This window comes from Aquarana catesbeiana, linkage group LG13, assembly GCF_042186555.1.
Source record: "Aquarana catesbeiana isolate 2022-GZ linkage group LG13, ASM4218655v1, whole genome shotgun sequence".
Taxonomy (NCBI): domain Eukaryota; kingdom Metazoa; phylum Chordata; class Amphibia; order Anura; family Ranidae; genus Aquarana; species Aquarana catesbeiana.
The window spans coordinates 224,879,900-224,901,431 of NC_133336.1; the positions used below are offsets into that span (position 1 = coordinate 224,879,900).

The 21,532-nt window shown below is 47.9% G+C and overlaps 1 protein-coding gene across 8 annotated transcripts in view; it reads right to left on the reverse strand.

Moving 5' to 3' along the window:
• The window catches only part of ARHGEF2 (Rho/Rac guanine nucleotide exchange factor 2), a 168,297-nt gene that overhangs the window by 36,153 nt on the left and 110,612 nt on the right, over positions 1-21,532 (reverse strand). For 6 of the 8 annotated variants that reach the window (XM_073609298.1, XM_073609297.1, XM_073609296.1 and 3 more), the window contains one exon: positions 9,701-9,845. In XM_073609298.1, the coding sequence (XP_073465399.1) occupies positions 9,701-9,845 (145 nt within the window). Of the gene's footprint in view, positions 1-9,700; positions 9,846-10,001; positions 10,208-12,580; positions 12,721-21,532 lie in introns of those variants that run through there. The other 2 variants (XM_073609305.1, XM_073609303.1) reach the window with 2 other exon arrangements.

Consider the following 21,532-nt stretch of genomic DNA (forward strand, 5'->3'; position numbering starts at 1 on the left):
GTCTCCTTGCCCGGCCGGGTCAGTTTAGGTGGACGGCCATGTCTTGGTAGGTTTGCAGTTGTGCCATACTCTTTCCATTTTCCGATGATGGATTGAACAGTGCTCCGTGAGATGTTCAAAGCTTGGGAGATTCCTTTATAACCTAACCCTGCTTTATACTTCTCCACAACTTTATCCCTGACCTGTCTGGTGTGTTCCTTGGCCTTCATGATGCTGTTTGTTCATTAAGGTTCTCTAACAAACCTCTGAGGGCTTCACAGAACAGCTGTATTTATACTGAGATTACACAGGTGGACTCTATTTACTAATTAGGTGACTTCTGAAGGCAATTGGTTCCACAAGATCTTAGTTAGGGGTATCAGAGTAAAGGGGGCTGAATACAAATGCCCCCCCCCACACTTTTCACATATTTATTTGTATCATTTATCATTTTCCTTCAACTTCACAATTATGTGTCACTTTGTGTTTATCACATAAAATCCCAATAAAATACATTTACGTTTTTGGTTGTAACATGACAAGATGTGGAAAATGTCAAGGGGTATGAATACTTTAATGTAGGGGATGCAGTGTTTTTATGAGTGTGTTGGGGGACTGGAAGTGCATGTTTTCATGTTGGGGGTGCAGTCTTCCTCATGGGGGTGGGGGGGATGCAATGTTTTTATGTGGGGGGGTGGAATGTTTACACGGGGGGGGGGGGGGACTGAGGAAATGCCTCCTCCTGCCTGTAGCAGACTGATGACATCATCTCAGCCTAGGCACAGTCACTGCCTTTTATTGATAAGAGTGAAGCTTTATGAAGAATGATACAGTTGCTGTATATGGTGACCTATCAGGAATGGTTCCCCCCCCCCCCCCCCCCATGTGGGGGGTAGTTGGTCTCGGTAGAAATCCTCTCTCCTGATGGTGGATTAGTAAAGCACACACTCCTCTCTCTATACGGCGGAGAGCAGAGTGACGGCACCGAGATCTGTCTGCCATGTGTAACACTAATGTATTCCGGGGGGGGGAGGGGGAGGATGTGTACTCGGAGGGGAAATTTGAAGAAGGATAGATTTGTGCTGGGAGAGGTGATTTTTTATTTATTTTTTTTGGAGGGGAGCATTTGTGCTTGGGGGGATTTGGGGGGGGGAGAGATTTGTTCTTGGAGGGGGTATTTAATCGGGGGGGGGGGGGCAGACTTGTACCAGGAGGAGGGAGAATTTATGCTTGGAGGGTAAGCATACAGATAGCTGCCCATTTTTTGGGGGGGAGGGGGGGATTTAGAGTGGGGGGATGTGTACTTGGAAGGGAAATTTGAAGGGTAGAGGATTTGAGCTGGGAGGGGCGATTTTTTTTATATCTTTGCTGGGGGGATTTGGGGGGAAAGTTTTGTTCTTGGAGGGGGGATTGCAGCGGGGGGGGGGGGGGGGGGGGCAGACTTGTACTGGGAGGAGGGAGAATTTATGCTTAGAGGGTAAGCAGATTGGTGCCAATTTTTTTATTTTTTTTTGGGGGGGGGGAATTGTGCTGGGAAGAGGGATTTGGAATGGGGGGAGGATGTGTACTCGGAGGGGAAGTTTGAAGGACAGAGGATTTTTGCTAGGAGGGGTGATTTTTCTTTTTTTGGGGAGGGGACATTTGTGCTGGGGGGATTTGGGGGGGAGGGGGATTTGTCCTGGGAGGGGGATTTTTTATGGGGGGGGCAGACTTGTACTGAAGGAGGGAGAATTTATGCTTAGAGGGTAAGCATGCAGATTGGTGCCCATTTTTTTTTTTGGGGGGGGGGGGGGGTGGAGGGTGGGAGGGGATTGAATAAGAGTGGGGTGATATGTACTTGGAAGGGAAATTTGAAGGATAGAGGATTTGTACTGGGAGGGGTGAATTTTTTTTTCTTGGTGGGGGGCATTTGTGTTGAGGAGATTCTGGAGGGGGGGAGATTTGTTGTGGGAGGGGGGGATTTCAGCAGGGGGAGGACAGACTTGTCTTGGGAGGAGGAAGAACGTATGCTTAGAGGGCAAGCATAGAGATTGGTGCCATTTTTTTGGGGGGGGGATTTGTTGGGCGATTTTTTTTTTTTTTGGGGGGGGGGATTTGGAGTGGGGGGAGGATGTGTATTTGGAGAGGATTTGAGGAGTAGAGGATTTGTGCTAGGTGATTTTTTTTTTTTTTGGGGGGGGACAATGCCAGTCATAAAGGGGTGAAAACACACAAACAAGAACCGTATTTCATGCTCCTTGTTTGTGTAGCGCCAGAGGGTGACGACGCGTTTCAGCCCCTGCAACTCTGCAGAATCCGAGCCACTGCCCAGCCTCCTGCCCGCGCTGAAGACGCCCAATCCTCTCCCGTCCTCCACGTATTTCGGTATAACACAGCAGCCGATCGGAACTGCAAGCCCCGTTTTAACTTTCAGCAAGTCAGCAAACAGGCAGATTTCCCGCCTGAGTATGGAAAATGACATCGGAAAGGAAGACGTGAAAACTGGAGGCCCCTTCACCTTCCCTAATGTGCGATTGACACCCCCCCCTCCTCCCCCCTCCTATAAACCTCATTAACCGTAACGAGGCCCGGAATGGATTTCCCAGCAGGGATCTGGCCGAAGGTGGGAGACGGTTAACTCCGCCGCCAGCTGCTGGGCGTATCGTGTAACCGCCGCCAGATGGGACCTGTAAGCTGAGCCGTTACCAGCAGAAGGAGACATCAAAGAGCGTTCCAGAAGTGTAAAAACGCGGCCTGGGGGACCATGTGACCGATCCGGGGAGAGGCGTGAGAGAGGAGCCGCAACGAAGAGCAGGAGGGCGACGGGGACTCCGAACTGAGCGTGACGGAAATCATACATGGATACTATGTGTCCGAAATATCGTATAATGTCACAATCAGAATACAGTATATATATATATATATATATATATATATATATATATACAGTATCTCACAAAGTAAGTACACCCCTCAGTCACATTTCTGTAAATCTTTTCTTCTGTCTTTTCATGTGACAACACTGAAGAAATGACACTTGTCTACAATGTAAAGTAGTGAGTGTACAGCTTGTATAACAGTGTAAATTTGCTGTCCCCTCAAAATAACTCAACACACAGCCATTAATGTCTAAACCGCTGGCAACAAAAGTGAGTACACCCCTAAGTGAAAATCTCCAAATTGGGCCCAAAGTGTCAATATTTTGTGTGGCCTCCATTATTTTCCAGCACTGCCTTAACCCTCTTGGACATGGAGGTCACCAGAGCTTCACAGGTTGTCTCTGGAGTCCTCTTCCCCTCCTCCATGACAACATCACAGAGCTGGTGGATGTTAGAGACCTTGCGCTCCTCCACCTTCCGTTTGAGGATGTCCCACAGATGATCAATAGGGTTTAGGTCTGGAGACATGCTTGGCCAGTCCATCACCTTTACCCTCAGCTTCTTTAGCAAGGCAGTGGTGGTCTTGGAGGTGTGTTTGGGGTGGTTATCATGTTGGAATACTGCCCTGCGGTCCAGTCTCTGAAGGGAGGGGATCATGCTCTGCTTCAGTATCTCACAGTACATGTTGGCATTCATGGTTCCCTCAATGATCTGTAGCCCCCCAGTGCCGGCAGCACTCATGCAGCCCCAGACCATGACACTCCCACCACCATGCTTGACTGTAGACAAGACACACTTGTCTTTGTCCTCCTCACCTGGTTGCCCCCACACACGCTTGTCACCATCTGAACCAAATAAGTTTATCTTGGTCTCATCAGACCACAGGACATGGTTCCAGTAATCCATGTCCTTAGTCTGCTTGTCTTCAGCAAACTGTTTGCGGTCTTTCTTGTGCATCATCTTTAGAAGAGGCTTCCTTCTGGATGACAGCCATGCAGACCAATTTGATGCAGTGTGCGGCGTATGGTCTGAGCACTGACAGGCTGACCCCCCCACCCCTACAACCTCTGCAGCAATGCTGGCAGCACTCATACGTCTATTTCCCAAAGACAACCTCTGGATATGACGCTGAGCACGTGACCTCAACTTCTTTGGTGGACCATGGTGAGGCCTGTTCTGAGTGGAACCTGTCCTGTTATACCGCTGTATGGTCTTGGCCACCGTGCTGCAGCTCAGTTTCAGGGTCTTGGCAATCTTCTTATAGCCTAGGCCATCTTTATGTAGAGCAACAATTCTTTTCTTCAGATCCTCAGAGAGTTCTTTGCCATGAGGTGCCATGTTGAACTTCCAGTGACCAGTATGAGAGAGTGAGAGCGATAACACCAAATTTAACACACCTGCTCCCCATTCACACCTGAGATCTTGTAACACTAACGAGTCACATGACACCGGGGGAGGGAAAATGACTAATTGGGCCCAATTTGGACATTTTCACTTAGGGGTGTACTGACTTTTGTTGCCAGCGGTTTTAGACATTAATGGCTGTGTGTTGAGTTATTTTGAGGGGACAGCAAATGTACACTGTTATACAAGCTGTACACTCACTACTTTACATTGTAGACAAGTGTCATTTCTTCAGTGTTGTCACATCAAAAGATAGAAGAAAAGATTTACAAAAATGTGACTGAGGGGTGTACTCACTTTTTTGAGATACTGTGTGTGTATATATATAAATGTTTATAGTCAGTGATCAGAACTGTTATACTTTGCTGACCTTTCATTACAGGAAAAGTTTTGAGGATTTACAGAAAAGAATATTCTAAAGATTATAAAAATGTAAAAAAAAAAAAAAAAAAAAAAAATTATATATATATATATATATATATATATATATATATATAAATAAAAAAAACCCAAGCACAAGAGCGGGGGAGGGGAAAGTGAGAGTTACTGTAAGGTCGGGGGTTGGGTTGAGTTGAGTGTTAATTTTGGCAGCAAATTTATTTTAATATTAGGACTAAAATTACATTTTAGTTTTAGTTCCATTTTAGTCTTCCGCAATTGTTTTAGTTTTATTTGTATTTAGTTGACTAAATCTCCAGTACATTTTAGTCGTCTAAAATTGAATGTGTTTAGTTATATTGTAGTGCATTATTTAAGTATTTCTCTACAATTTCCACCTCATTATGTACTCCTGGATTGAAAAATCTAATATGTTATTATTTATGATATTTAGGTTTAAACATGCACTACAGACCAGTGTTCATTTTGACATCAAATTTCAGTTTTAGTCATACTCTTTTGACTAAAACGGCCATTTTAGTTTTAGTCGTATTTTAGTCATCTCAATTGTTTTAGTTTTTAGTCATATTTTAGTCAACTAAAATAGTATTAATTTAGTCAACGGAAATGTTGTAGTCGACGAAATTAACACTGGTTGAGTTACAGCACTGGTCCCTAAATTGTGGCCAGCAGGCCTGGATGTGGCCCTTTGCTGGCTCTTAGGGCACAATTCCTCCCGATAGCACCAACAAAGGGTCTTATTCCTCCAGTGACACCACTAATGGGCACTATTCCTCCCACAATATTCGTTCAACTGACACCAATGATGGGGCACTATCCCTCCCACTGACACCAATGATGGGACACTATCCCTCCCACTGACACCAATGATGGGACACTATTCCTCCCACTGACACCAATGATGGGGCACCATTCCTCCCACTGACACCAATGATGGGGCTCTATTCCTCCCACTGACACCAATGATGGGGCACCATTCCTCCCACTGACACCAATGATGGGGCACTATTCCTCCCACTGACACCAATGCTGTGGCACTATTCCACCCATATCACTAATGATGGGCACTATTCCACCCATATCACCAACGATGGGCACTAATCCTCCCACTGACACCAATGATGGGGCACTATTCCTCCCATATTACCAATTGTGGGCACTATTCCACCCATATCACTAATGATGGGGCACTATTCCTCCCATATTACCAATTTTGGGCACTATTCCACCCATATCACTAATGCTGGGCACTATTCCTCCCATGACACCAATGATGGGCACTATTTCTTCCATGTCACCAATGATACAACACTATTCCTCCCACTGACACTAATGATGGGGCACTATTCCTCACACTGACACTGCTGGGCATTAATCCTCCCTTATCACCAATTATAGCCACTTTTCCTCCCATATCTCCAATGATGGACCCTATTCATCTCACGTGACCAATAATGGGCTCTATTCCTCTTATGTCACCAATGATGGGCCCAATTCTTCTTATGTCACCAAAGATGGGCCCTATTCCTCCCATATTACCAATGATGGGCATTATTCCCCCCATATCACCAATGAGGGTGCACTATTCCTACCATATCACCAATGAGGGTGCACTATTCCTCCCATATCACCAATGAGGGTGCACTATTCCTCCCATATCACCAATGAGGGTGCACTATTCCTCCCATATCACCAATGATGGGGCAGTGGCTTCAAGGATGAAGCATTACTGCTCCTCACCGACCACAGGCGATGGGTAATTGTTTTACTTCCACCCCCAACACCGAACTTGGGGGATTGTTTGCTCCCACCGACAAGGCCTCCTCTACTCCCACCGACACAGAGGCCTCTTCTACTTCCACCCACACCAAAGCCTCCTCTACTCCCACCGACACTGAGGGCTCTTCTACTTCCACCCACACCAAGGCCTCCTCTACTCCGACACCGAGGCCTTTACTCCTACTGACACCTCCTCTACTCCCACCGACACTGAGGCCTCCTCTACTCCCACTGGTCACTGTCCAGTTGCCTAAAAAGTCTGAAGAACAGTAAATGTTTTACCAAGTCTGAGGACCCCTGACTTAGAGGAAATATTTGAGGGTGGGTTCAGGGCTAACGGTAGGGTGAGGGTTAAGAATAACCAGTAGGGTGAGCAGTTAAGCTGGCCACACGTGTAACAATTTCCATTTACCAGGAATCACACATAACTGCCAGAAACTAAGCAATCAAAACACGAGCTCCCACCATGAGTTCCATCAAATTGTTCCACCAGAATTTTATAGATTGTAAAGTCGAAACTGGGCTATAAATTGACTGTTTCAATACGAGAACAGAGAAAAAATGTCAATTTCATCAAAATCTAAGCTGTAAGCTGGGGTCTTCACAATACTCCCTCCTCTCCTTCCACTACCCCAACTATTCTATTAAACCTCTCCACTTTACTTACCCCACTCTGCCCTTCTATCTTTAAAAGGGAATAGGCTCTAGGGACCATGATGTAAACGAGTTTTGGGGACCCTGATGTAAGGGGGACTCTGGGGACCCTGATGTAAGGGGGTGACTTTGGGGATCCTAATGAAAGGTGAACCCTAATGTAAGGGGGCCTCTGGAGACCCTGATGTAAGGGGGGCTCTGAGGACCTGGATGTAAGGGGGGCTCTGGAGACCAGGATGTAAGATGGGTGACTTTGGGGATCCTAATGAAAGGGGGACTCTGATGTAAGGGGGAAGATTTGGGGTGCCTGATTTAAGGAGGGGGGCTCTGAGGATCCTAATGAAAGGGGAACCCTAATGTAAGGTGGGCCTCTGGAGACCCTGATGTAAGGGGGGGCTCTGGAGACCAGGATGTAAGCGGGGCTCTGAGAACCCGGATGTAAGATGGGTGACTTTGGGGATCCTAATGAAAGGGGGACTCTGATGTAAGAGGGGAGATTTGGGGTGCCTGATTTAACGAAGGGGGCTCTGGGGATCCTAATGAAAGGGGAACGCTAATGTAAGGGGGCCTCTGGAGACCCTGATGTAAGGGGGGCTCTGAGGACCTGGATGTAAGGGGGGCTCTGGGAACCCGGATGTAAGAGGGGTGACTTTGGGGATCCTAATGAAAGGGGGACTCTCATGTAAGGGGGGAGATTTGGGGTGCCTGATTTAAGGAGGGGGACCCAAATATAAGTAGGAACTCTGGGAACCCTGATTTAAGGAGAGAGGCTCTGGGGGACCCTGATGTAAGGGGGGCTCTGGAGATCCTGATGTAAGGGGGGTGACTTTGGGGATCCTAATGAAAGGGGAACCCTAATGTAAGGGGGGCTCTGGGGACCTGTATGTAAGGGGGGCTCTGGGGACCCGGATGTAAGGGGGGCTCTAGGGACTCGGATGTAAAGAGGGGGCTCTAGGGACCCGGATGTAAGGGGGGCTCTGGGGATCCTGATGTAAGGGGAGTGACTTTGGGGATCCTGATGAAAGGGGAACCCTAATGTAAGGGGGGCTCTGGAGACCCTGATGTAAGGGGGGCTCTGAGGACCTGGATGTAAGGGGGCCTCTGGGAACCCGGATGTAAGATGGGTGACTTTGGGGATCCTAATGAAAGGGGGACTCTGATGTAAGGGGGGAGATTTGGGGTGCCTGATTTAAGGAGGGGGGCTCTGGGGATCCTAATGAAAGGGGAACGCTAATGTAAGGGGGCCTCTGGAGACCCTGATGTAAGGGGGGCTCTGAGGACCTGGATGTAAGGGGGGCTCTGGGAACCCGGATGTAAGAGGGGTGACTTTGGGGATCCTAATGAAAGGGGGACTCTGATGTAAGGGGGGAGATTTGGGGTGCCTGATTTAAGGAGGGGGACCCAAATATAAGTAGGAACTCTGGGAACCCTGATTTAAGGAGAGAGGCTCTGGGGGACCCTGATGTAAGGGGATCCTGACGTAAGGGGGGTGACTTTGGGGATCCTAATGAAAGGGGAACCCTAATGTAAGGGGGGCTCTGGGGACCCGGATGTAAAGGGGGGGCTCTAGGGACCCGGATGTAAGGGAGGCTCTGGAGTCCCGGATGTAAGGGGGGCTCTGGGGATCCTGATGTAAGGGGAGTGACTTTGGGGATCCTGATGAAAGGGGAACCCTAATGTAAGGGGGGCTCTGGGAACCCGGATGTAAGAGGGGTGACTTTGGCGATCCCAATGAAAGGAGGATTCTGATGCAAGTAGGGGGGATGAGCTTTGGTGCCTAATTTAAGGAGGGGGACTCTGGGGACCCAGATGTATGTGGGAACTCTGGGGACCCTGATTTAAAGAGGGAGGCTCTGGGGGGACCCTGATGTGGGGGGGTGACTTTGGGGACACTGAGGAAAGGAGGGGGGACTCTGGTGACCCTGATGTAAGGGGGGAACTTTGAGGATCCTAATCATAGGAGTAAATTCTGATGTACGCGAGTTCAGGCCCGGAGGGGGGGGGGGGGCAGGATTAAAGCTGTGTAAGGGACTCCAACATTTTTGATGGCTGCCCTGGTTACACGTGTCATTTCCATACCAGCAATAAAATATATACTTCTATCATTTACATTATAAAAACTTTTCCAATTTTCAGAGGGCAAAAATCGACTTTCTGCTTCCTGACATACAAAAATGTAAAAGCGAGAAACGTCTATAAATACAATAATATCCCGTAAAAATCAACCCTGGACGGCCACGAGTGGGTGGAGCCCAGCAACCCCCCCCCCCCCCCCCTTAGGGGAAAGGGTTAACTGTATCCTGCTGCAATCTTGCTGGCGCTGGGTCTCGGGGATTTTTATGCACACAGCCTGCAGGGGTCCCCCAAACACACACCAGCAAAACACACAAATGAGCTGCCGTTTTCCTTCCCCGCCTACGCGCTGATCTTTTAATGGAAGATAAACGTGCTCCTCGGACTGGCACAGATAACCGAAGCAAAGCCTATTACCAGCTAGGAGTTCCTGCATTCCAGAACGCGCGCCTGGTTTGCATTTTCTTTTTTTTGGGGGGGGGGGGCAATGAAGGCACAAGCCCCCCCGGGCACGGCAAGTTAGGCGTAAGGTGGGGGGGGGGTCATTTACTTACTCGGACAGATGAGCGCCTCCTTGGCCGTGATGCTCTTATTGCACACGAAACACATCGTCGTCCCGGAGACGGTGATGGTGGTGAAGAGGTGCCCGTTGGTGTAGCGCGTGTCCTTGGCGTCCTTCATCTTCTCCTTGTCTTTATTCTGCAATAAAAAAAAAGAAATAAAGGAGATCGTTAACGATGACCGAATCTTTTTCGCAATCACACATTACGGCCGCGTCCGCCTTTTTTCCCCGAACGGTCACTCTACCTATCCGCCTAATGGTCAATCTCTAAAGGGCAGTAGCTGCGAACCCACCATCATTATGACTGACGTAGTGCGTTCGCTGGGGCGTTTGGCCCTCCAGCTCATGGTCTGCAGCCGGCGAGGGGCGGTGGAGGCGGCGAGGGCGTCCGCCCGCACGGGGCCGTAGACAGAGGTGCTGCGGAAACCAGGCTGATGCTGCATCTCTGGGTGAATGCTGCAGTATCCACCGACACGATAGCGAGAGAGAAAGAGAGAGAGCGAGAGAAAAAAATCCTGGAACATGTAGACATCTCGCTATGTATAACCATGACAACCGCATCAACTGTGCCAGGGACCACCCCCCCGAAACATCTCTGCAGAGGAGACGAGGGAGCTGCCACTGTCACTAACTTCTGGAGAACGCACCACCTTACCGCACCTGCTGCCTTGGAGAAGGCGGGAATCGGAGTGGCCGTCAAGTTGACATTCAGCTGGGGGGGGGGGGGGGGGGGGTCCTAAATGGGGACATTACATACATAGTTGCCTAATTGGAAAAAATTGTGACAAGGCTTGATCCCTGTTCAGCCACCACCATAAACGATGCAGACGTTATCGGCCAACGCACGCAAATGAAGCTGCGTCCTGACTGGGCATCTAATTTTCTGAATGTTTGCTGCACAAATTTGCATGCCTATAAGTGACCACAATATGCAAGGCCTTCAAGCATTTTTTTTTCTGACCAACGCTGGCCAACTACGGGCCCTATACCTCCCATGTCACCAATGGTGGGCCCTATTCCTCCCATGTCACCACTGATGGGCCCTATTCCTCCCATGTCACCAATGATGGGCTCTATTCCTCCCATGTCACCAATGATGGGCCTTATTCCTTCCATGTCACCAATGATGAGCCCTATACCTCATATCACCAATGTTTGTCCCTATTCCTCTCATGTCTCCAATGATGGGCCCTATTCCTCCCATGTCACCAATGATGAGCTCTATACCTCCCATGTCACCAATGATGGGCCCTATTCCTCCCATGTCACCAATGATGGGCCTTATTCCTCCCATGTCACCAATGGTGAGCTCTATACCTCCCATGTCACCAATGATGGGCCCTATACCTCCCATGTCACCAATGATGAGCCCTATTCCTTCCTTGTCACCAATGATGGGCCCTATTCCTCCCATGTCACCAATGATGAGCCCTATACCTCTCATGTCACCAATGTTTGCCCCTATTCCTCTCATGTCTCCAATGATGAGCCCTATTCCTCCCATGTCACCGATGGGTCCTATTCCACCCGCGTCACCAATTATGGGCTCTATTATGCCCATGTTACCAACGATGGGCCCTATTCTGACCACATCACCAATGATGGGCCCAGTTCCTTCCACGTCACCAAAGATGGGCCCTATTCCTCCCATGTCACCAATGATGGGCCCTCTTCCTCCCATGTCACCAATGATGGGCCCTCTTCCTCCCATGTCACCAATGATGGGCCCTCTTCCTCCCATGTCACCAATGATGAGCCCTATTCCTCCCATGTCACCGATGGGCCCCCTATTCTACCCACGTCACCAATTAAGGGCCCTATTATGCCCAGGTATCCAATCATGGGCCCTATAGCTCCCATGTCACCAATCATAGGCCCTATTCCTCCCATGTCACCAATCACGAGCCCTATACCTCCCAAGTCCCCAATAATGGGCCCTATACCTCCCATGTCATCAATAATTGGCCCTATACCTCCCATGTCACCAATCATGAGCCCTATACCTCCCAAGTCCCCAATAATGGGCCCTATACCTTCCATGTCACCAATGATGGGCCCTATTCCTCTCATGTCACCAGTGATGGGCCCTATTCCTCCCATGTCACCAATGATGGGCCCGATTTTTGAGGACGGGTGGCCGAGTGGGTGGGAGATGTTGGAATGAAGGGGATTGTTTGGCAAAATACATACCTGCTGAGATTGTTCCACCCAACCTTGGTCCCAGACATAGGCGCATCAGACTGCATCATCTTGAAAAGCCCCCTGCTCTACCTATCTGCTACAGCCATTTAAAGGTGAGTGAAAGAGGCTCACTCCTCTTGCTGCATACCCTGTTAGGTTAAAAAAAAGGAACCCATCATAGTTACTGCAGCTGGTGGGTGGGGCTGAGAACTCACTGGATTCTCACCACCATAAACCGGGAAGCTAGGAAGACACCAGTGAGTCAACCACACAGCACCTACCTGAACCAAAAAGTATCATTTAAGGTTTGGAGTGACCTTTCCAGTACAGAAGACCCGGGTATATATACTGGATCTATATCTGAGTGTAGAGCAGCGATCGTTTTTCTGAGCTCACCACAACTGACTGCAAAGATGATAAATAAGCCTCAGGGGTTTTAAGCATGATCGACACAATTTCCCAAAGATGAGGCAAAATTCCCAACGCGTGTATAAAATTATTTACCAGAACTCATCTCCGTATCTCGCGGAATCCCCCCCCCCGACCCGCAGAGGAAGTTTAGTCACATAATGTTTCCTGCCTGCCCGGCTGTGTCACCTGGCCCCCCTCCCCACCTCCCCCGGAGCCCCCCCACGAGCCCCCCTCTACACCTCTGTAAATACTTCTCAGGAATTGCATTGCGAGGACATACGGGGAAAGTCGTTACATCAGGCGCTTCCATCGATGGAGAAATGTGAATCTTATCAAGAAGAGCCAGAGACGTGTTGTTGGGTAATGCTGCTCAGGGAGGTGTCAAGAGTTTCCTTGAGAAAGAGGAAGCGGAGTCTGAACTTCCTGTTACCGAGTTGTACAGAAAAACGCTTTGAAAACTCTCTTCTCAATAATCGACAGCAATTCCAACACCAATCAAATCAACAGACAGAAGACACGGAATATAAGATCAGCAATTTCCAATACCATCATCAAGAGTTCAGTCTATCCCCCCACTAGAGAGCGATTACATCATTGAGCATGCAGCCTATCCATTCACTAGAGACCGGTGACATCATTGAGAATGCAGCTTATCCAATCACTAGAGACCGGTGACATCATTGAGAATGCAGCTTATCCAATCACTAGAGAGCGATGACATCACTGAGAATGCAGCCTATTCAATCACTAGAGAGCAACGACATCACTAAACCAAAGTGGAGCCATTTTGGAATGTTGATGTTCATTAGTGATCTGGCCGAGAAAATGGCTTCACCTTCAGTTCACAATTTACGGCAAAGTAATTGCCATTTTCACGCGAGTAATGAAAGTGTTAATTAGAATGCTGAACCAGCACACCCCCCCCCCCCCCCCAAATACCCAGAATGCCCCCATCCCCCACAGGCAGGTTCCTGTGACAGCAAAGGCGGTAATTACATTATTATTAGCCGGGCTGCCATTCAAATCTCCAGTAATTATTCCGTCTCCAACATCCTGCAGAACATCCTGCTGATTAGCCGGGAGAGAGGGGAATATACAGACGCCGTCCGGCACAATCACCGTCAGATACCTCTCAGGGCTCCTTTCTGTTATTGGTGCGCAAACCCTCCCCCAAGACATTGCATGAGGCGCAACATGCCTCGCACCTCGCCGAGATCTTTATGGTAAGTGGGAAGGCGCAGCTAAAACCCAAGATGACGCAAATACAAAATAAAATCAAGTCACTTTAGCTTCAAGGCGGACCCTGTCCCCCCAAATCTTACCAAGATCACCATTTTCACGGCAGTCGTTACCCTCAATCTGTCCTCCTTCAGAACGCCCCTGGCCTTGGCGAACATCCCTGGCACGGCTAGAGTAACAGGTGGAAGCGGATCTGCGTCAGAAAGAGTGTGCCAGGACAGGTTGTAGCTGGGCGGAGTTGCAGGTCTACGTTACAACCCCTGGGGAGCGCTTCACCTGACGACGCAGCAGCTGGGAGCGATCTCCAGGGGGATGCTCCGGTAAAACCAGAAGATGCGGTACCAGGGACCAGCAAACCTGTATGTACAACCTAGGTCACCCCTCTGTACTTACCTCTCTAAGAGATCAGTACCCATGCAGTCGTTGTAGCTGTAAAGCCCCACTCTCCTTCCCCTTCTTTCTTCAGGGCTTCTGGGATGGATCAGAGGGATTCTGATTGGTCAGCACGGACACATGACTGCTTTGACCAATCAGAATCACTCTAATCCATCCTAAGTCCTACAGAAAGAAGGGGAAGAAAAGCAGGGGCTTTCAAATCCCTGGACCACTACACTGATTGCATGGGCACTGATTTCTCGTGGAGGCAAGTACAGCGTGGACCAGGGGGGTGGGGAGGGTGTAAGTATACCTTTTTCATTTTTTTGGGGGAGCTACCATATCATAAAATTTGGTTTTGGGTTTAATACTTCCATTTTGTTTTTCATTTGGGTGAAGCAGCAAAGGGATCGGACCCCGGTCCGGTTGTTATTGAAGACAGCAGGGTTTCTTGAATTCCGAAATTCAGTAACGTTAAAATAGATATTCATTATCGTATCTCCAGATCGCATTTTACAACCATAAAATGCAAGATGGCTGCAGACCTCAGTCTAGACAATGGCCATATCTGACAAAGCCAGTCTATCCGTACCATATACTGGTATATAGCGGTCACCTCCCAGAAATGTAGACATCAGATTGCATGCAGACTATCGGCCGACAGATAACCCCCATGTAGACAACATACTGATAGGATCACCCTAGGCTGGACCTGCAAATCCAAAGCACCAATCCGGAGGACAGTGCTGGTATCCCCCCTGCAGGTGAAGACCCCCCCCAGATCAGCTGATCTTACCCCAGAGGAACCCTTCAATTATTTCCAGGTCTCTGGGAACCCCGGCTGATCATTATTCTATTTTTAGCTCATGGGACATCAGTATGAACAGTACAATGTATTACAAGAATAAATAAAACACATTTGACACCTAGGGCTGCTACATACAACTAAATTATATTCATTAGTAATAAAATGAAACAGATCAGAACCCAGAAAAAAATGCAGACCATGAAATTGGTGGTTAGTTAAAAAGGACCCTACGATAATGGTCATGGACAATGGGAAGAAAGCCCCTTACATTGGTGATCAGTGAGAAGAATGTCCCTTACATTGGTGATCAGTGGGAAGAATGTTCCTTACAATGGTGGTCAGTGGGAAGAATGTTCCTTACATTGGTGGTCAGTGGGAAGAATGTTCCTTACATTGGTGATCAGTGGGAAGAACGTTCCTTACATTGGTGATCAGTGGGAAGAATGTTCCTTACAATGGTGGTCAGTGGGAAGAATGTTCCTTACATTGGTGATCAGTGAGAAGAATGTCTCTTATATTGGTGATCAGTGAGAAGAATGTTCCTTACAATGGTGATCAGTGGGAAGAATGTCCCTTACATTAGTGGTCAGCGGGAAGAATGTTCCATACATTGGTGATCAGTGGGAAGAACGTTCCTTACATTGGTGATCACTGGGAAGAATGTTCCTTACATTGGTGATCAGTGGGAAGAATGTTCCTTCCATTGGTGGTCAGTGGGAAGAATGTTCCTTACATTGGTGGTCAGTGGGAAGAATGTTCCTTACATTGGTGATCGGTGGGAAGAATGTTCCTTACATTGGTGATCAGTGGGAAGAATGTTCCTTACATTGGTGATCAGTGGGAAGAATGTTCCTTCCATTGGTGGTCAGTGGGAAGAATGTTCCTTACATTGGTGGTCAGTGGGAAGAATGTTCCTTCCATTGGTGGTCAGTGGGAAGAATGTTCCTTACATTGGTGGTCAGTGGGAAGTAAGAATGCTGCCTTTACAGAAAGTTGAAAAAGAGCTTCGATCTCAGTAGTAACATGTCCGAGAGCCAGAATTCGCTCTTTGAACCTCTAACCATCTCTGGAGGAACCTGGCAGGGGAAGGCAGGTCTGGGGACCATATATTGAAGCTCCTGAATAACGATGGTCTCACATTAGACTTCTGGATCATAGATTATCACCAATAGAAAATGTCAAAGTTCTTCTGGCTGACTATTCCCAATATTAGAGAGTTTGTTGCTCATGCACTGCATGGTACGTATATCTGGGTGATGGTCAGATGGAAATACCCATACTTACTCGAAAATCACCACCTCGGAGCGCAATGCTTGGCGGGTTTAAACATCTCTGTTGAATGCTGTAAACAGTAATTTGTGGAATGTCAGAAGTCTGGCCAAAACATGGACAAAAGATTTGCCTTTCTAAGCCCTCGTGCCCGCTGGGCGTTTAGCTCCTGTGTATGGGATCCTGGCGTTTTCAAGCAACGCAGAAGCCACAGGCGCACAGTCCAGCTCCTCAGAGAGTCTTAATGCTGCTGTGGCTGAATAGTTTACCGAGTGCTACCAACCTTTAGGGCAGTATATGTCCAGGGAGGTCCGCCCAGAATGCTGACCAGATATTCCTCCCTGGCTACCAATTAGCTTTGGTACCACTCAGTGCACCATCCAGCCACAGAGCCTTTCAGAGTTTTCTCATAGGGCCTGGATGGTGCACCTGTGTCTTCTGCTCGATAGGATGATATGTGCATGAAGTCAGGATGGTCCAACAGCAAAGTGAGTCCAAATGGATGTCAACCAGATTTGCAGTGGATCTATGGAAGAGGACGGGTTCACCTTAAGGCCCCTTTCACGCAGGCGTCTCCGCTAAGGGAAATATAGCTTGCTCAGATGGGGGGGGGGGGATCTCTCCTTCCAATAGGAGCGCCTGTCCTTTCAGCCAATCAGGTGATGGGTATTTAGACCCACGCATCCTGATTGGCGGAGAGGCAGTTCAGTGTTAGAAAAGCGAATATTCATTTGCTTTTCTATAACGCCTGGGTGGGGCTCTGAGCGCAATGCTCTGCGCCACGAGTCCACCCTATTTTGAAGCCTATATTAGAGCCTATGGCCCTAATCAGGTGCTTAAACAAAAAAAAAAAAAACACCCCCCTGCCACTGTAATTCAAGCGCTCGGCGTCCTAAAAGGGGCCGGACGCATGAATAGGGGGCGGCCATGGATAGAGTCATGCATATGCATGATATAGGGGGGGTGGCATGATAGAGGAGGCGGCGCCCGTGCGCCCTTAATGGACGGGCCACCACTGGCGGCGGGTGTCAATGGACATACATACGTCCGCTGCTCCATAGAGGACAATGCAGGGTCCGAAACAGGTCCGCCTGAAAAACTAAGAGGTGGACCTGATCGGACAGCCTGTGTGAAAGGGGCCCAAGAGAAATGGTATACCCTGAAATGCAATGGGGTTCTTTTAAATCCCCCCCGATGTGACGGTAAGCAGTATGGTGAAATACGGGTGGAGTGTCTCTATGGGGGAGGGTTGGTTCACCTTAGGAGAAATAGTATACTCTGCAATAGCATGTGGCCGCATGCAGTATGATGAAATAAGGGTGGATCTTCCCGAGTCCTTCAATTATCTGCATACATTGCAACAGAAATAGTTCCTAAAAAAAACACCATAAAAACAGTAGTGTGGTCACGCAAGGTGTTAACAACAGGGGACGGAAAATATAAGGTGAAGCCTCCCCCCCTTCTATTTTTTTTTATTTTCTGTTGCGTTACATTGCACTGAGTCACCGCGATAAAGGATGTTATTTTTAATCTATATATATCGCTAGGCAAACTGTGAGCGCAGCACAATCTGTGTTACGCCTTCATGGAATACCCAGCATGCCCTTCCTGACTGCAGAGGAATGTAGGTGTGTGTGTGTGTGTGTGTGTGTATATATATATATATATATATATATATATATATATATATATACACACACACACACACACACACACACACACATATAGATTAAGTATCCATTCACCAGCCACTTTATTAGGTTCCCCCGTGCTAGTAGCAGGTTGGACACCCTTTATTAGGTACACTTTGCTAATAGCAGGTTGGACCCCCTTTATTAGGTCCACCTTGCTAGTAACAAGTTGGACCCGCTTTATTAGGTCCCCCTTGCTAGTAGCGGGTTGAACCCCCTTGCTAGTAGCGGGTTGGACCCCCTTTTGCCTTCATTCTTGGTGGCATAGATACAACAAGGTGTTGGAAACGTTCCTCAGAGATTTTGGTCCATAGTGAGATGATGGCATCATGCAGGTGCTGCAGATTTGTCAGCTGCACATGCATAATGCCAATCTCCCGTCGTTACACCTTGCTAGTAGTGGGATGGACCTCCATTATTAGGTACACCTTACTAGTAGCGGGTTGGACCCCCTTTATTAGGTACACCTTGCTAGTAGCGTGTTGGACCCCCTTTATGAGGTACACCTTGCTAGTAGTGGGTTGGACCCCCTTTGTTAGGTACACCTTGCTAGTAGCGGGTTGGTCCCCCTTTGTTAGGTACACCTTGCTAGTAGCGGGTTGAACCCCCTTTGTTAGGTACACCTTGCTAGTAGCGGGTTGGACCCCCTTTATTAGGTCCCCCTTGCTAGTAGCGAGTTGGACCCCCTTTTTGCCTTCATTCTTGGTGGCATAGATACAACAAGGTGTTGGGAACGTTCCTCAGAGATTTTGGTCCATAGTGACATGATAGCATCACGCAGTTGCTACAGATTTGTCTACCGTCGTTCCACCACATCCCAAAGAGGCTCTATTTGGATGAGATGTGGTGAGTGTGGAGGCCATTGGAGTACAGTGACCTCATTGTCCAGTGGTGAGATGATTGGAGCTTTGTGACATGGTGCATTATCCTGCTGCAAGGAGCCATCAGAAGATGGGGACACTGTAGTCATAAAGGGATGGACATGGTCAGCAACAATACTCAATTGGTACTAAGGCTATGTTTCCACTATTGCGTCCCCAAAGTTGCGCAATTTTGCTGCGACTTTTTACCGCGACTTGAAGCAATGCCTGTGTCTATGGACCTCAAGTCGCATCAAAGTGGGACCAAAGTAGTGCAGGGACTACTTTAAAGTCGCACAGATATGAACGGTACTCATTGGAAATCATGGGGTACGACTTGTCATGCGACTTTTTAGTCCCAAGTCGCATGAAAAGTCGCACTAGTGGAAACATAGCCTAAGGGGCCCAAAGTGTGCCAAGAAAATATCCCCCACACCATTACACCACCACCACCAGCCTGAACCTTTGATAAAACGCAGGATGGATCCATGTGCCAAATTCTGACCCTACCATCTGAATGTTGCAGATGAAATCCAGACTCATGAGACCAGACGTTTTTCCAATCTTCTATTGTCCAATTTTGGTGAGCCTGTGCCAATTGTAGCCTCAGTTTCCTGTTCTTAGCTGACATTAGTAGCACCCGGTGTGGTCTTCTGCTGCTGTAGCCCATCTCTTTCAAGGTTGGATGTGTTGTGCATTCAGAGATGGTATTCTGCACACCTTGGGTGTAACAAGGGGTTATTTGAGTTACTGTTGCCTTTCAATCATCTGGAACTGGTCTGCCCATTCTCCTCTGACTTTAACAAGGCATTTTCCTCCACCCGACTGCCACTCACTGGATACTTTCTCTTTTTTTCACCATTCTCTGTAAACCCGAGAGATGGTTGTGTGTGAAAATCCCAGTACATCAGCAGTTTTTGACAACTGGGCCACGTTCAAAGTCACTTAAATTCCCTTTCTTCCCCATTCTGATGCTCGGTTTGAACTTCAGCAAGTTGTCTTCACTATGTCTAGAGGCCTAAATGCATTGAGTTGCTGCCATGTGATTGGCTGATTAGCAATTTGTGTTATCAAGCAATTGAATAGGTATACCTAACAAAGTGGCCAGTGAGTGTAATAGATAGATATATATAGATATATATATATATATATATATATATATATATATATCAACAAGATCTCTATCACTCCCATCATGCCATCCCCCATGCCCACAGTAGATTTAAAGCAGATTGTACAATCAGTGAACCAATCCCGAACTGCGGGTGCCGCTCAAGGCTCCAATGGGTTCTCTTCCAATAAACTGCTGGGAGGACGCAGCCTATCCCAGCTCAGTGTACATGGATACAAAAAAAGAAAAAGTCCTGCACATCACAACAAAAACCTGTGTGTGAAAACAGCTTCAGCCCGGGCTCCATCCATCCGGGCCAGCACCAACGTGTTTCGCCCCTACTGGGGCGAAACGCGTTGGATCTGGCCTGGGCTTACACTTTTTACACACAGGTTTTTGCAGCGATTTGCGACTAAGGACTTTTCTTTTTTTGTAGATTGTACATTTAGATTGCATTGTTTGTGGTGAGCTTTCAATCTCGCTCTCCAATTTTCTCTGGCACTGGAATCGGCAATGATGGGGAGGTCAGCGTTATCTCCTGTAGGTGTGAGTGTGTACAGAGGGGGTCTCTCCAGGGAGTAGTAATCTCTTTGGGGTAACCTGTGATATTTTAGAAAGTGGGAGGAGTCAAACAGAAGGGGTGTGTATATAAACGGAAATGAAGAATCACCCTCAATACACCATGAAACGTGGAAAATTGGTGACCTAAACTAAATTCCAGAGCAGCGAGCCAAGAAATGGGCGAGTTTTGGGCACAATCCTATCTTCGCTCTATAAATATGTCATCTGTCATTCGCTCTGTGTTTGTTTCGGTGAGGACACATATTTGGCATGCTTAAAAATAACTTGTGCCGCAGAAGCTCCCTTTTAAGGTATTGCAGATTTTGAATTTTCACTATTCAAAACTAAAAAGGAAAAAAAAAAATCCAAAAAAAATTGGCTTTTGGATAGGCTTAAAAAACTTTCCGGCTCCTGCGTGTCACCATACCCTGGGGCGCGTGGCACCATATTCAGCCTGCCAATGTCACAACTGTCTCCCGATAAATGCCTGAACCCCCCTGTAGCCTAAGGGTGACACGGCTGTGACGTCTAGTTCCTGAGAGGCTCTGGGCAAAACTCTTATTTTATCTTTGTATAAAGTTGGGAAGGGTTAGGCCTTCTATCCCCGTTATTGCCACTTAAGAATGTAGAAAGGATGAGGGCACCACAGATCTAATGCAAATCCAGTAAGTCTATATCAGAAGAGATCATAAGAGATCAGAATAGAAAGCCAACGCATTTTGTTGGCTCAAAACACCCCCTTCGTCAGGGCTTAGGCTAGGTTCACACCATGCAGACGCACCCGAGTTTCAGCGCTTTGCATGTCGGACAGCCCATTCCTTCCACGGTGTGAACTTAGCTTTAGATGCTGACCACGATTGAAGGCTATTTGTTTTCCAGTATTTTCTTCACTTCCAGTCAGCATCTAAGCCCTGATGAAGGAGGGGAGTTTTGACCACTCAAAATGTGTTGGCTTTACCTTCTTATCTCTTGTTATATGCAACAAAGACGTGCATGAGATCTGTGTTGCTATCATCCTTTCTACTGTACATTCTTAAGTAGCAATAACGGGGACAGAAGGCCTAACTTGGCTTCCCCATCTGATCAGCACTCATTCTTTTTAAACTCTTCAGATTACTTCAGGGACCCCAAAAGGTTAACCCGGTTGACAGAGAGCTGCCTCCAAAATATGGATCTCAAGCCCCATCTTCTCTACCTTTGGGCCCAGGTCTCTACTAACACATTACACTGTATCCCCACTTGGCAGATTCCCTTCCTGTATGGTCCCTGGGGCAGGAAGCAATTAAAATGAACCCAACAGGGACACAAATGGCAATCA